The sequence below is a fragment of the Sciurus vulgaris genome, assembly GCF_902686455.1.
Source record: "Sciurus vulgaris genome assembly, chromosome: 16".
NCBI lineage: Eukaryota > Metazoa > Chordata > Mammalia > Rodentia > Sciuridae > Sciurus > Sciurus vulgaris.
This window is the reverse complement of record NC_136477.1, coordinates 3,002,421-3,015,397: the sequence shown is the minus strand read 5'-3', so window position 1 is coordinate 3,015,397 and position 12,977 is coordinate 3,002,421. Positions and strand designations below refer to the sequence as shown.

Here is a 12,977-nt window from a genome sequence, read left to right as displayed (position 1 = left end):
ATTTTAACCAACTTTCAGATCTTAGATCAACCCGTCAAGAAACCTTTATCTCCTCCATCTGTAACAAAATCGAGTGCCCACAACACTTCTTTTCCTTGAAGATAACTGTGACTACATATTTGGGTATCAATTGACTAATAAATCAATTTTACTAACACGTAATTTTTTTTCTTATTAGCTCAATGAAGGCAAGTATTATTCATCACCAGGACCTGGTAGTGATTGATTCATACTAGGTGCTCAACAAATATTTGAGTGACTGCTAAAATTTTGATGTAAACAATTTTGATGGAATTGTTTACGTCACGCAGGTTAACAACCTCACACAGGGCTGGGGGTGTGTAGCTCAGTGGTAGAGTGCTTGTCAAGCATGCAAAAGTCCCCTGATTCCATCCCAAGCACACAGGCGCACGCACACACACACAAAGCCTCATAAGAAAACAGCTTCGGTGTCAGACTGTGAGTCTATAAATAGGTTTTCTTCAGCAATTTAATATCACAGAAATGGATATGATGAGAAAAGATTGGAATGTAGCCCAAGTTTAGATTCTGTTGAGGATTAGATTGAATAATTAGATCCATAGAGTTGGAATATATGGAGAAATGGGAAACTAAAGGACATCGTTTTAGGCAAGCCACATTATTGCTGAATACTTCAGTTTCCCTGTCTGAAGCCATAGAGTGCTTCCTCCCCCTTCTCTGACATTCTGGCATTCTGCAATGAGCACAGTTCAGTGTGTATCAGAATCAGAGAGGGAGCTTTTCCAAACCACTCAGAACTCAAAGTATTCATAATAGCCTCATTATTTTCTGATCTAATCTAGTATCTTCTCTTGAAGCACTTGAAAAATTTCTTCTGGTTCAAAGAAACCAGCTATCTTCTGGTTCAAAAATATCACTCAGACCTGTCAACAACTTCAACACTAAAGTTCCAAGCTCTTTTTAGAGTCATTTATTCATTCCAATTCATTCAATACATTTTTATCAATAACAGTTGGTACGAGAATCAATAACAGCAAAGATCATCTATTTGGGGAGGCTTCCTGAAGGAGGTGACATTCCAAGAAGAGTCCTTATTATGGTTTAGACACGCGATATCCGCCAAAATCTCATGTGTGAGAATACAAGAACAGAGGTAAAATGATTGGTTATGAAAGCCCTAAACTAATCGGTGCATTAATCCACTTGAATGGATTAACTCGATTAATTAACCCTACCTGTCAGCAGGTAGGGTGTGGCTGGAAGAGGTGGGTCACTGGGGCTGTGAATTGAGGTTTATATTTTGTCCTTGTTGAGCTGAGCTCTCTCTCTCTCTCTCTGCTTCTTGGTGGCCATACTCTGAATGTCTTTCCTCCATCACACTCTTCTGCCAAGGTGTTCTGCCTCATCTTGGGTCCAGAGCAATGGAGCTGGCCGTCTATGGATTGAGTCCTCTGAAACTGTGAGCACCAAATAAACTCTTCCTCCTCTAAAACGGTTCTGGTCAGGTCTCTAGGTCACAAGCGTGAAAATGCTGACTAAAGCAGCCCTCCTGTACACAAGGGATGAGGTCAAGTTTGGGGAAGAATGTGCAAGAAAGCAATATTTTTAAGGTCCCCTAGTGCATCTGGGAGGTAGCTAACACGTGCGAGGCCCTGGTCGCCATCCCCAGCACGGGGGACAGGCCGGGGGAGTGTGCAACAGCGATCATTAACTAGGGATAAGAGCAGAGATGGGAAGAACCAAAGGAGCCAAACTCTACAGGGTTTGTAGCCATGTTAGGAAGCTTGGAGTGCATCCTATGGCCCCTGTGTGGACTTTAAGCAGAAGACGATGTGGTCTGAATTGAATTCTAGAAGCATCGTTCTGACTGCCAGTGTGGGATGAATGGAGGGGAGAACCCGAGCGTGGAAGCCAGCGAGAAGGCGTTGGGATGCACGATCAGGGCAAAACCAAATGGCACATCTGAACAGACCGACACGCCACAGGCCGGGGATCGGGGCCTGAGCACACAGAGGAACTGGGCTTCTTGAGATGAGCAGACAGGTAGCTGGAGAATTCTGAGCCCGCTGGCATTCCCAAGCGGAGACCTTCAGGACTCTGAGCCTTTCCTGATACTTTCGTTCGGCCTTCGCGACTCGCGGGGGCGCTGCAGCCTCCGCGGCCCCTCTAGGCTCTGCGGTCTCTACTCGCTGGCGGAGGAGGCTCTCCCCGACCCCTCCACGCGCCCAGACCAAGTGCGCCTGCGTCCTCTGGCCGGCAGGGGGCGCGCGTGCGCAGACAGGGCCGGGCGCGCGGGGGACCGGCACCGGAAGTGTGCGGTTGCCATGTAATATCCTGGCCGCGCGGGCGCGCGAGCGGCTGAGGCGGCGCCGGGGCGGGCGCGGAGCTGGCCAGCGGGCGGCGGGGGCGGCGCCGACGGGGCCCGCGGAGGCACGCGAGGGGTCGGCAGCGCCCGGGATCCTCTGGCCTGCGCGGGGCCTGCGGTTCGCTCGGTCCGGGCGGGAGGCCCGACGGCGGCGGGCAGCATGTCGGTGGCGGGGCTGAAGAAGCAGTTCTACAAGGCGAGCCAGGTGAGCGGGGCCCGAGGCGGGGGCCAGGCCCGGCCCTGCTGGACCGGGGACGCCGGGGGTCGAGGGGCGGCGTTGGCACGTGTCCCGCACCGGGAGGGCAGCACCGGGGGCTGACGCGGCGAGGGCGGCCCAGGCCCTGGCCGCCCCGGGGGCTCCAGCCTCTGGGAAGGGTCGGCAGAGCCCCCGGCCGGGAGGGGTGCTCCCAGAGGCTGGCCGGGACGTGCACCCCGCGCCGTCCTCCGGCCCTCAAGGCGCCATGCGGGGAGAGAAGGCGAAGAAACAGAGTCGCGAGGCGGTGGGCCCAGGGCGCTTACCAGATAGCCCAGGGGCAGGGGCATTTGCGTCCAGAGAGGGGTCTCCAGATTCCCGCTGGTGGACACGGTACAGGTCGAAGGGTAGAGTGAAAGGCGAGTGTCCGCTCTCCCCAGAAACGGCACTGTCAGGAAATCCTTACGTGCCTTCCCCGAAATGCGCGCCCACCTCCCCTTTAGAGCAAGCGCCCATAGCGATACCATGCTCCACCTAATCCTGTGTTTTTGTTAAATGTGTCCTGGAGGTCACACGGGGACCAGAGAGTCCCTGCCTTGGCGTCGTTGACATCTGGGGGCAGATTATTTTCTGGGGTGGGGCTGTGCTGGCTACTGCAGGGTGTGGTGGAGCATCCCGGCCTCCACCAGTGCGGTGCCAGGAGCACCTCCAGTCTTGACAACCAAAACTGTTTTCAGACATCACCCAGTGTCTCCTAGGGGCAGAACCATTTCTCCCTTCCCTCTCCTCCCAAACTTCTGCACTAAAGCATATTCCTAGAACTTCTTGGATTCCCCCCACATCCCCCAGAGGGGTGTCTCTCTATGGTACCCATGCTGACCTCAAACTCCTGGACTCAAGTGATCCTCCTATATCAGACTCCCAAGTAGCTGGGACAACTCAGGAGCCACAGCATGCAGTTTGGATCTTTCTAGTGGACACATGGTATTCCATCCTATTAAGTGTACTGTAGTTTATTTAATCAATTGTATATTAATAGTTGTTTATATTATCCAGTAACTTACTACTACAAAAGTTACCAAAATGAATAGCCTGTGAATATGACTACTCACAGGTGGGTTTGGTTTTACAGGATACATTCCCAGAAACAGAATGCTGAATCCAACACTAAACGTATTTTACATGTGACAGATTTTTTTTGTAAAGTTCAAGACCCACTACTCGTAAATCCAGGGAAAGCTGTGGAACCAAGAAAACTAGGCAAGTGTAAAATTCAGTGTACAGTTTCAGATCCAAGGAACACTAGATGCCTTGATTCCTATTGATCCATGCGTTAAGGACCTTGGGTGTAGAGTTCATGTGCACTGATTCCACAGAGGAACCAACAAAGACCTTAGGCAAACAGAGCTCCACCTGTAATTTGGAAAGGCCCAACAAAAGGGAAGAGAAATGAGTTCCTAGTAACATGTGGCTGGTGTCTTTTGCCCCTGGAAGGAAAACATAAGGAACCCAGTGGTTGTCTAAGGGTGAAGGTGTTTGGGGTGTATCTCTAGACAGCAGATGATGGCTAAACCCTGGAGAAAGCGAGATTTATTCCTGAGGAATTTTAAGATTGTTACTGAGAGTACTGCCCCTTTGCTAGTAGGGTGGAATTAAGTGGGTTAGGCCTTATCTGGCAGGCGTTTAGCCCCCACATGCCCAGTGGAAGCACCTTAGAATGCAGCTCACTGGCCTGGACCTTGATGTCCTGTCTCCTGTGGAAATAGTGTCTCCAGAGGTCTTGGAAGAATTCCTTGATTCCCTCATGTAGGGAAGTCTTGAAAGCTCTGCCCTCTCTCAGCTATCAGGTCCTACTGGTGGCCCGTGCAGTCCCCTGTAGACACTGCCAGAGGGACCTGCTTGCCCTCTCAGGCTAACCACCAGAACCTTTTCTCTCTTGGGCCTGTGCACAGTGCCTTTAAACCTGGAAAGCACAGTTGAGTAAGCTGATGGTTAGGATCAGTTTACTGTTTGAACATTCCAAGGCCCTGTCCCACAGGATTATTGTGATCGCTCAGCCTCCATGCAGAGCGCTTTTGGTCTCCCAATCGATGCGCAGGTTGTGTTCTCAGGAATCACCCTGGCTGCATTCCATCTTCTTCTGCAATCGTTTCCACAGTTCTCTGGCATCTCACTTGTTTATCTGACTGTATCCATCTATCTGTGCTTCTTTTCTTCTTAGTAACACCTCTTTGACCCTCCCCTGTGCCTTCAGAATCCAGTCACCTGTCAAGAAGAGATCCCTCCCCTTAAGTAGTGATAGCTAACATGATGGAGTTCTCACTGTGTCACCGGGCAGCTTGCTCTTAACCAGGAGTCTTGACTGGTGTCACTTGACTGGTCTAAGATGAATGTACTCCCCCCCCCCCTTTTTTTTTTTTACACAAAATCAATAATATCTGGGAGCATGTTTGGTCATCACTACTTGATGGGGTACTACTTCCAATAGGTGGAGGCCAGGGATGCTTCTGAGTATCCTACAGCACACATAGCAGATTGCCCTAGCCCAAGAATTAAGTTATTTACACATATTAAATCTTTGTATTTAGACCCCCTAAGACCCTCATCCCAGATCTTAGGAATACCCTTAGGGTCCTTTGGTATCTGATATTTTTCAGATGGTATAATCATGGGTGAGGGCTTCTTATGCAGGGGTGACTCTCACTCTTTTCCACTCCTCTGTCTGGAAATGTTTGAGATGGTTTTGAATTGTCATGATCTGGGGAGAAGGTACCAATGGCATCAAGTGTAAAGAGGCCGGAATGTTGCCAAACACCCTTGGATGCACAGGACAGCCCCCTTCCCCTTCCAAGAATCATCCAGCCCCATAAGGTCAGCAGTGCTGAGCTTGAGAACCCCTGCATGGAAACATTCTGAATTTCAGAGACTTGTAACAGTGTCTAACTTGAGAAACAGAAGCTAGGAGGAGGGGGAACAGGAGCCCAGAAAAAGAAACTGGGTTTCCTGCTGCGATACCACTGAAGTCTGTAGCCTCTCCTTGGTGGTTCTGGTAACCACCTTAGCAGATCTCATTCCAGTCATCACCCAGCAGGTCACACTCAAAATCGGTTTTGGCTCATATGGGGGGAAAGTTTGTAAGGAGGTTTTACTTACAAGGCAGGGGATGTCAGGACCAATAGAAAAGCAGGCAGTACAAAGTTGCCTCCCTGGTGCCCAGGCAGTACACTTCTCAGCACTCCCTGGTGTTTCTGTACATCTAGAACTGGGGGACTCAGTGTTTCCGGGGAACTCAGGAAGTTTATGTATATATTTAAAACCCTAGTAGCAAGATGCAAACTCAGAAACCCACTTCTCCTTGCCGTGTGTGTTTGGGTGAGACCTAAACTGCTTGCTGGTTTTCTGATCGTTTTGTGACCAGGCTGTGTGGAGATTTGAGAGTGTAACTGGGGATGGCCCTGGCAGCTGCCTGGAATGCTGACCTGTTGTCCCCCTGCCCCCGTCCCCTTTTTGCCTAAAAAGAGGTAGACAGTTTGAAAGGAAAGATTGGTGTCTGAGTGAAGAGAATTCATGACTGCCCCCTCAAATGGCTTTGTGTGTGTGAGAGAGAGATGCTGGGTACCAAATCCCCAGCCTTGCCCATGCTAGATAGTGCTCTACCCTACTGAGTTTACCCCAGTCAGTCTCCATGGCTTTGAAGTATGTTGGATGCTTCCTAGACTCAGGTTCCATGCCTTGTGACAGGGAACTCATTCTTCCTTTGAGAGACTTGAGGGTAAAAAGGGGAACTAAAGGCTGGGGCCCTGGATCCCGACCTATGAGAAAGGCAGTAGGTCAGAGTAAGAATTTGGTGTCTTGCAATGTCCCCAAATCCTGCTTGCTCTGCTCTATTTTTCTTTTTTTGTTTTTTCTTTTTTTTTTTAACTGGTGATTGAACCAGGGCCTTGTGCATGCTAGGCATGCACACTCTGCTGAGCTCCACCCCCAACTTAGACCTGTTTTCAGACCTCGTTTTGTGGATGCAGGCTTTTGCTTTCCAGCAAAGTGCTTGACTTGTTAGTAAGAAACATGGAATGTGGAGTTCATATCCCCTTTGCTTCTGTGTGAATAAAAGTATGCAGCCTGTGTATGGGAGAGAGGCGATTCAGAGTCCTGTGTGCATCATCTGCAGAGAGGGTCAGGGCCAGGCATCCAAGGCGGTGCTGAGCACCCCATCCTCTGGAACAGCCTCTCCCCACAGGAGGAACCAGCAGCACATGTGGAGAGTGGTTTTGCCTTTGTGATGTCCACATTTTATGGGAACTAATTAAGTCCACTCTTGCAAGAAACCACAATGACCTGGCATTTGCCTTGGTGTGGGGTCCCCAGGGGCATCCCTGGATGGCAGGTCCCCCTCTCCTGATGTGGCTTTCTGTCTCTTTCTTGCATGGTGGTATAAGCAGTCATGGTTTGAGGCCTGAGCTGCTGCCAGTCAGACTGTGGAGATAGGGAAGAAGTTTGAGACCATTCTTCCCTGAAGAAGCCTGGGGCTCCTTAAACCCACCCCACCACTTCCTGCCCTGGTCTGTAAGAGCAGCTCCTCCCACTTGCCTCTCAGACCCACTGTGAGTCAGCCAGGAGTGCTCTATGACCCAGCAGCTTCCTGCCTACTCCTGTTCTTAAGCTGGGACTGAGTGGTCACCCTATTCTGATTTTTTTGTTTCTTTTTCTTTTTTTTTTTGGTACCAGAGATTGAACTCAGAGGCACTCAACCACTGGGTCATACCTTCAGCCCTTTTTTGTATTTTATACAGAGACAGGGTCTCACTGAGTTGCTTAGTGCCTCACTGTTGCCGAGGCTGGCTTTGAACTTACGATCCTCCTGCCTCAGCCTCCCAAGCTGCTGGGATTATAGGTGTGCGCCACCGTGCCTAGCTGATTTTTTTCTTTTTTACTTTGGGGTGCTGGGGATAGAATCCAGGACCTTAAGCTTGCTGAGCACAGGCTCTTCCACTGAGTCACACCCTCAGCCCTTGTTCTGATTTCTGCCATGTGTGACGCTGTACATAAGGCCACATATTAGCTGAGAGCCAAAAGTTCACATCTGACTCAGAATCCTGTGTTCTCTAAAGGCTTGTTGGAGCTCCACAGGAGCTAATCGCCCTGCTTATCTGGGTGTGTTAATGCCAAGCTCCATTGTGCTTAATTATAGTCCATGTGCCACTTAATCACAGCCTGCCAGGTAAGGGGTTCATGGTGTCTCCCTGTTCCTTTGTTGAAACTAGGGGTATCACATCTTTGAGACCCTAGACCTATCAAAGACTCAGAAAGATCTTCAAGAAAGTTCGCCCATGCTCACCTTCCATCAGCCTCTTGTCAGGGTAGCCACCATGGGGGTATTAGCACACATGGTGGCGTGAGCACCCCGTTCCACTTTCAGTTGACCGTATGCACGTCATACATACTTATTCCTCCTGTTCCTCAGAAAACCTTTCAGGTGGGCCCATCCAGCTCAGACTGCTGCTGGCCTCCGTGTCTGTGTGCAGTAGTCTTTGGCCCAGGGACCTGGGTTGGCACCTACTTCAGCCCTTGTCCTCCTTTTCCCTTGTCTCCAATATTCTGAAACTGATCTCATCTGGGGAAAGTTAGTGTTTAATTTGGAGGCTGCAGCTACTTCCCTGCTAGGACTTCAGAGGCAAGGTGCATCTCGGCACTGCCAGCAGGTGGGTGGATGGAGGAACAGAAAATTGCCTCCTGCCCTTCTGCTTTCCCAGGCTGGAGGGAGATCTCTGAGGCCTAAGAGGGTCCTTTGATCGGGCTCCAGGCTTCTTAGGCCCCTTTGACCCCAGTTGGGGAGGAACTCAGCAGGCCCACCGAGGGACCTTTACACCCTCTGCTCTCAATCCCTAATGGCTTTTTTCACATGCCCAGGAAGTGTCAGGGGCGGGCTCTTCGGGTTCCTTCTCAGAACTGTCCTTGGAAAGCTGGGGGAGAACGTGCAGGCTGCTTAGCAGCTGCTGCCTCCACCCCCACTCCCTACCCCACCCCTCCACGCAGCCAGGCCTGGCAGGCGCTTTTCCTGAGCACTCCTCTGGGGTGCATTTCTGCTCATTTTCCGTTGGGCAGTCACAGGGCCCCACACGTAGGCTCCTAGAGGATGACTGCATCTTCCTTTTCCACTTGGCTCCTAGAAAAACTTGCTGACTGGTCCCTGAGCGTGGGGTCATGTGGAGACTTCCCCCACAGCAGGAAAATAGATGGCTGTTTCCTCCCCGGACCTGACTCAGCACTGGCCCCCTGACCGCTTTTGGACAGGACTGTGGCCAGTTAGCTTCCCCACCTGGCTACAACCCAGCACCCTGTGTGGGTGTCTGCAGAGCTGCAGAGACTCACGGTCCTGGCAGGTAACAATGATTTCTGCAAATACCAGATGCCCAATGAAGCCTCAAGGGTGGACAGCTCTCTTTCGCTCTCCACTTCTGCCCTTCTGGGGGCATCCTCTTTGTCTCAGCAGCGGTAAAATTGACTTGGGTGATTGATTATACCATCGTCCTCATCACTGGCTTATAGACTCTGCAGGTAGAACTAAGTATTTCTGCTCACTGCTGTAGCCTGTCCCATGAACTTGGTGAATATTGACTGTAAGGGCAAATGGCCTTGCAAAGCAGGCCCTAAAGCAGGCCCTACCTGTTCCCTGGCATTTGGGGTGTTCTATAGTCCTTGCCTGGGTCCCAGTTTTAAATCCCACTCTCCTCCTCCCTGGGTGACACATGTAGTCAAACTGGTCAGCTCTGCCGTTCTCTGAGCGCTGTCCTGTGTGTCCATGTTCTCTGCCTCCTGGCTGGTGGTGCTCTCTGCCCTCTTCCTGTCTGCCTATAAAGCTCTGTGTGCCTCCTTCATATTCGCATCTCTTGGAACCACCTGCTGGAGGGGAGTCTTCCACCCTTTGAGTATCTGGCCTCTTGGCTTCCCACCCACATCACAGTCCAATCCTTGCATCAGAGTCCTCTTCCGTCAGACAGCAGGTGGTGAGCCGGGTACCTTGTGCTAGGCCTGGCATGCTGGGTAGTGACTTGCCCACAAGCTCATCAGAAATACACCTGACCAAGTCAAATTGGTATGTTCCGTCTCGGAGCAGGAGTGGGGCTGTCCCTCGCTGGGGCCTCCCACAGTGACCCCTGTGGCAGCTAGCACCAGTCCTAATCTCCTGACCCGGTTTCTGCCCAGTCCTGGCAGATTTCCGGGGACTTGGGTGGTTGAGAAGACCTTCCGAGAACTGGGTCAGGAACAGGTCTGACAAGTCTAAAAAAAAATTAGCTCAGAGATTGTTCCCTTTGGCTTAGGATGTGCTCCAGGCACAAGGTCCAAGAATGACCTGCACTCAGCTGAGACCTGAAGGACCTGACTGGTGTCTCTTGTAGTCTGGTGAGGTGGATCCCACCAAGCAGGCCCTGAGAAGCAGAGAAAGGATGTATGCTTTCTTCCTTGAAGGAGGCCCAGGTGCAGATGTTCTTAGGGCTGCCTAGCCTCCAGGCCCCCTTGGAGGTGGTTTCCTTATTTCAGATTTTCCCTAAGATAGACCACGCCCTGGCCTCCAAAAACCTGCTCCCCAGGTCCAGGCCCTTTCTTAGACTTCACTGTCTTTAACCTCACTTGTGCCTGACACCTCATCAACCAAACTCCATACCAAGGCCTGTTTTTTTCTTTGTTTTATACCCAGGATTGAACATGGGTATGATTCAGTGACCACTTATGGGTGCTTTAAGCACTAAGCCACACCCCAGCACTTTTTCTTTTTTGAGACAGGGTCTTGCTGACTTGCTTAGGGCCTCACTAAGTTGCTGAGGCTGGCCTCAAACTTGGGATCCTCCTGCCTCAGCCTCCTGCTGGAATTACAGGAGTGTGCCCCCTTGCCAGGTCCAAGACCTGTTTTTTGTTGTTGTTGTTATTGTTTGTTTGTTTGTTTTTGTTTTTGGTACTGGGGATTGACCTCAGGGGCACTTAACCACTGGGCCACATCCCCAGCCCTCTTTTGTATTTTATTTAGAGATGGCATCTCACTGAATTTCTCGTGGTCTTGTTAAGTTACCAAGGCTGTCTTTGAACTCGCAATCCTCTTGCCTCAGCCTCCTGAGCTGTTGGGATTACAGGTGAGGCCACCAAGCCTGACCCTGTTTTGACCCTTCTCTGGGCTCCTTCAGCTTGTTCCCCTGGGTTCTCCCTGTGGACTTTGCATTTTGTCTTGGCCTACCACCTCCTCAGTATCCACTACCCTCTCTGTACCTGACTTCCAAACCTCTCTTCCCAATCCCAGTATTCCCATTGACACTCCCACTTGCCTGTGACTCTGGCTTGCTGATTCCCTCTCCCTCAGCCTGAGTGCCAGCATAGACCACCACACTGTGGCCTGCAGCAAAGCACTGACCCCCCCAGGGCTCCTCACCTGCTATGTGTACTCTAACTTGAGCACATTGGTCAATTTGACTTTTTTCCTTTATAATAAGCTCACTTTTTTTTTTTTTTTTTTTTTTTTTTGCGGTGCTGGGGATGAACCCAGGGCCTTGTGCTTCCAAGGCAAGCCCTCTACCAACTGAGCTGTATCTCCAGCCCTATAATAAGCTCACTTTTTAAATTGCTTTAAGAAGGGATCTTGGTCTTATCTTTGTTTTCAGTAATAGTAACTGGAGCAACAAATACAGCAGCAGTGGAACAGTGCCGTTGGTTCTCCTGGCTGCCCTTGTTCACACTCTGCAGTGGCGCCCACCCAGGAGTGCCTTCTGACCAGAAGGAGCAGCATAGGAAGGACCGCAGCAGAAATAGCATTCTAACCATGTGGTTCGTGGACTTGTCCCCTCACCCCACAGGCTGTGGGACATAGTACTGCTTGTCTTCTTTACTCTCTCATGTCCACTGCTGTGCCCTGCATAGTCTCAAATGAAGACTCAGGTGATCCGGTGGACCTGGGTGAGGTTCAGAGGATGGCTTGTGGCTTCAGGTAAACCGGCTATGGCCAAGTCCTTGGTGCTTGGGGAAGGGCTTGGCATTCAGTGGTGTCATCAATTGATATTCTTTTTTTTTGGGTGCTGGGGATCGAACCCAGGGCCTTGTGCTTATAAGGCAAGTACTCTACTGACTGAGCTATCTCCCCAGGCCCTTCAATTGATATTCTTAGTCCTAAATGCCACCCTGGCCAATGATTTCAATAGATTTTGCCAGTATACTCCAGTCTAAACCTGTTTTCTTTAAGCAAGACGGTAACCAGTGGTTTTTCTGGGTCTTGCCCCAGCATTGAGCAGAGGCTTTTGTTCACAGAAAGCTCCTGGGGAATGGAGCCCTAGGGAGCTCTCTGTCCTTTATTTTAGTTATAGGTGAACACAGTACCTTTATTTTATTTATTTACTTATTTATTTATTTTTATGCGGGGCTAAGGATGGAACCCAATGCCTCACACGTGCTAGGCAAGTTCTCTGCCACTGAGCCCGGCCCCAGCCCCTCTCTGCCCCTTTCGTTCCCCACCATGAGAGTCATAACACATGGGCTCCCAAGGATCCCTCCTCAACCCTGCCATGACTTGATTCTGGCAGATAGGTAGGTGTCCTTCACTCTGAGGCCTCGGCTCCTTGGAGTCCTGATTGTTTGAGATGAACAGGCAACCCTGACTTTTCAAGCCCTGGCTTTGTGGCTAGAAATGCAGCCTAGGAATCTAGGGTGGAATTTCTCTATCCCCTGGTCTTCCTTGGCCTAAGTTGTCCATCATCTGTCCCGAAGGCCTCCAGTGTGCATATTCTCTGAGAGTGAGACACATTGCTATTCTTTTAGAAAGACTTTAAAAAAAAAAAAAAAGCCAAATCAGTAAGGAGGCATGGTGGCAGTTGCCTATCATCCCAGCTACTCTGTAGGATTGCAAGTTGAAGGGCAGCCTTTGAGGGAGACCCTGTCTCAACATAAAATAAAAGGCCTGGGGTTACAACTCAGTAGTGGAGTGCTTGCTTAGCATATATGGGACCCTGGGTTCTATTCCCAGCACTGCCGGAGGGGGCAGGAACTACTGAATTAGTCTTTTGCTTCTTGGTCAAGTCCACATGTCACCCCTGAGGAATCTGAGCTGCTGTGGGGCTGGTGGATGGGCCTGTGTGACACTTTGGGGTCACGGGGACATGACTTCTCTTCCCTTGGCTTCTTTGTTCTCATTCACAGCTGCAGAGTCTCTGGGAAGCCTCCTTCCCCTCTGGCTTCCTCCCCACACATGCAGGGCAGCCAAGTGTTCTTTCTGTACCCGTGCTGCCCAGTGCAGGGGCGGAAGACCAGAGCAGGCTCCTCTGCCCTCTCTGCACTGGAATGTTGGGCATTCCTGGGTTGGAAGCCCAGGAGGAGTACTGCAAAGAAGTGGAAGTAGGAGAAAGGTGCCTTGGTCTGCGATGGTGGTGTTTCTGGAGCCCTCGTTAGAGTTTATAAAGGGCT

At 50.7% G+C, this 12,977-nt stretch overlaps 1 protein-coding gene across 3 annotated transcripts in view; it reads left to right on the top strand.

The window, feature by feature from the left end:
• Positions 1 to 2,299: 2,299 nt before the first annotated feature.
• SH3GL1 (SH3 domain containing GRB2 like 1, endophilin A2) overlaps positions 2,300 to 12,977 on the top strand; it is a 31,335-nt gene continuing 20,657 nt past the window's right edge. For all 3 annotated transcript variants that reach the window (XM_079116200.1, XM_079116199.1, XM_079116201.1), the window contains exon 1: positions 2,300 to 2,552. In XM_079116200.1, the coding sequence (XP_078972326.1) occupies positions 2,508 to 2,552 (45 nt within the window). In that variant the 5' untranslated portion in view covers positions 2,300 to 2,507. The remainder of the gene's footprint in view (positions 2,553 to 12,977) is intronic.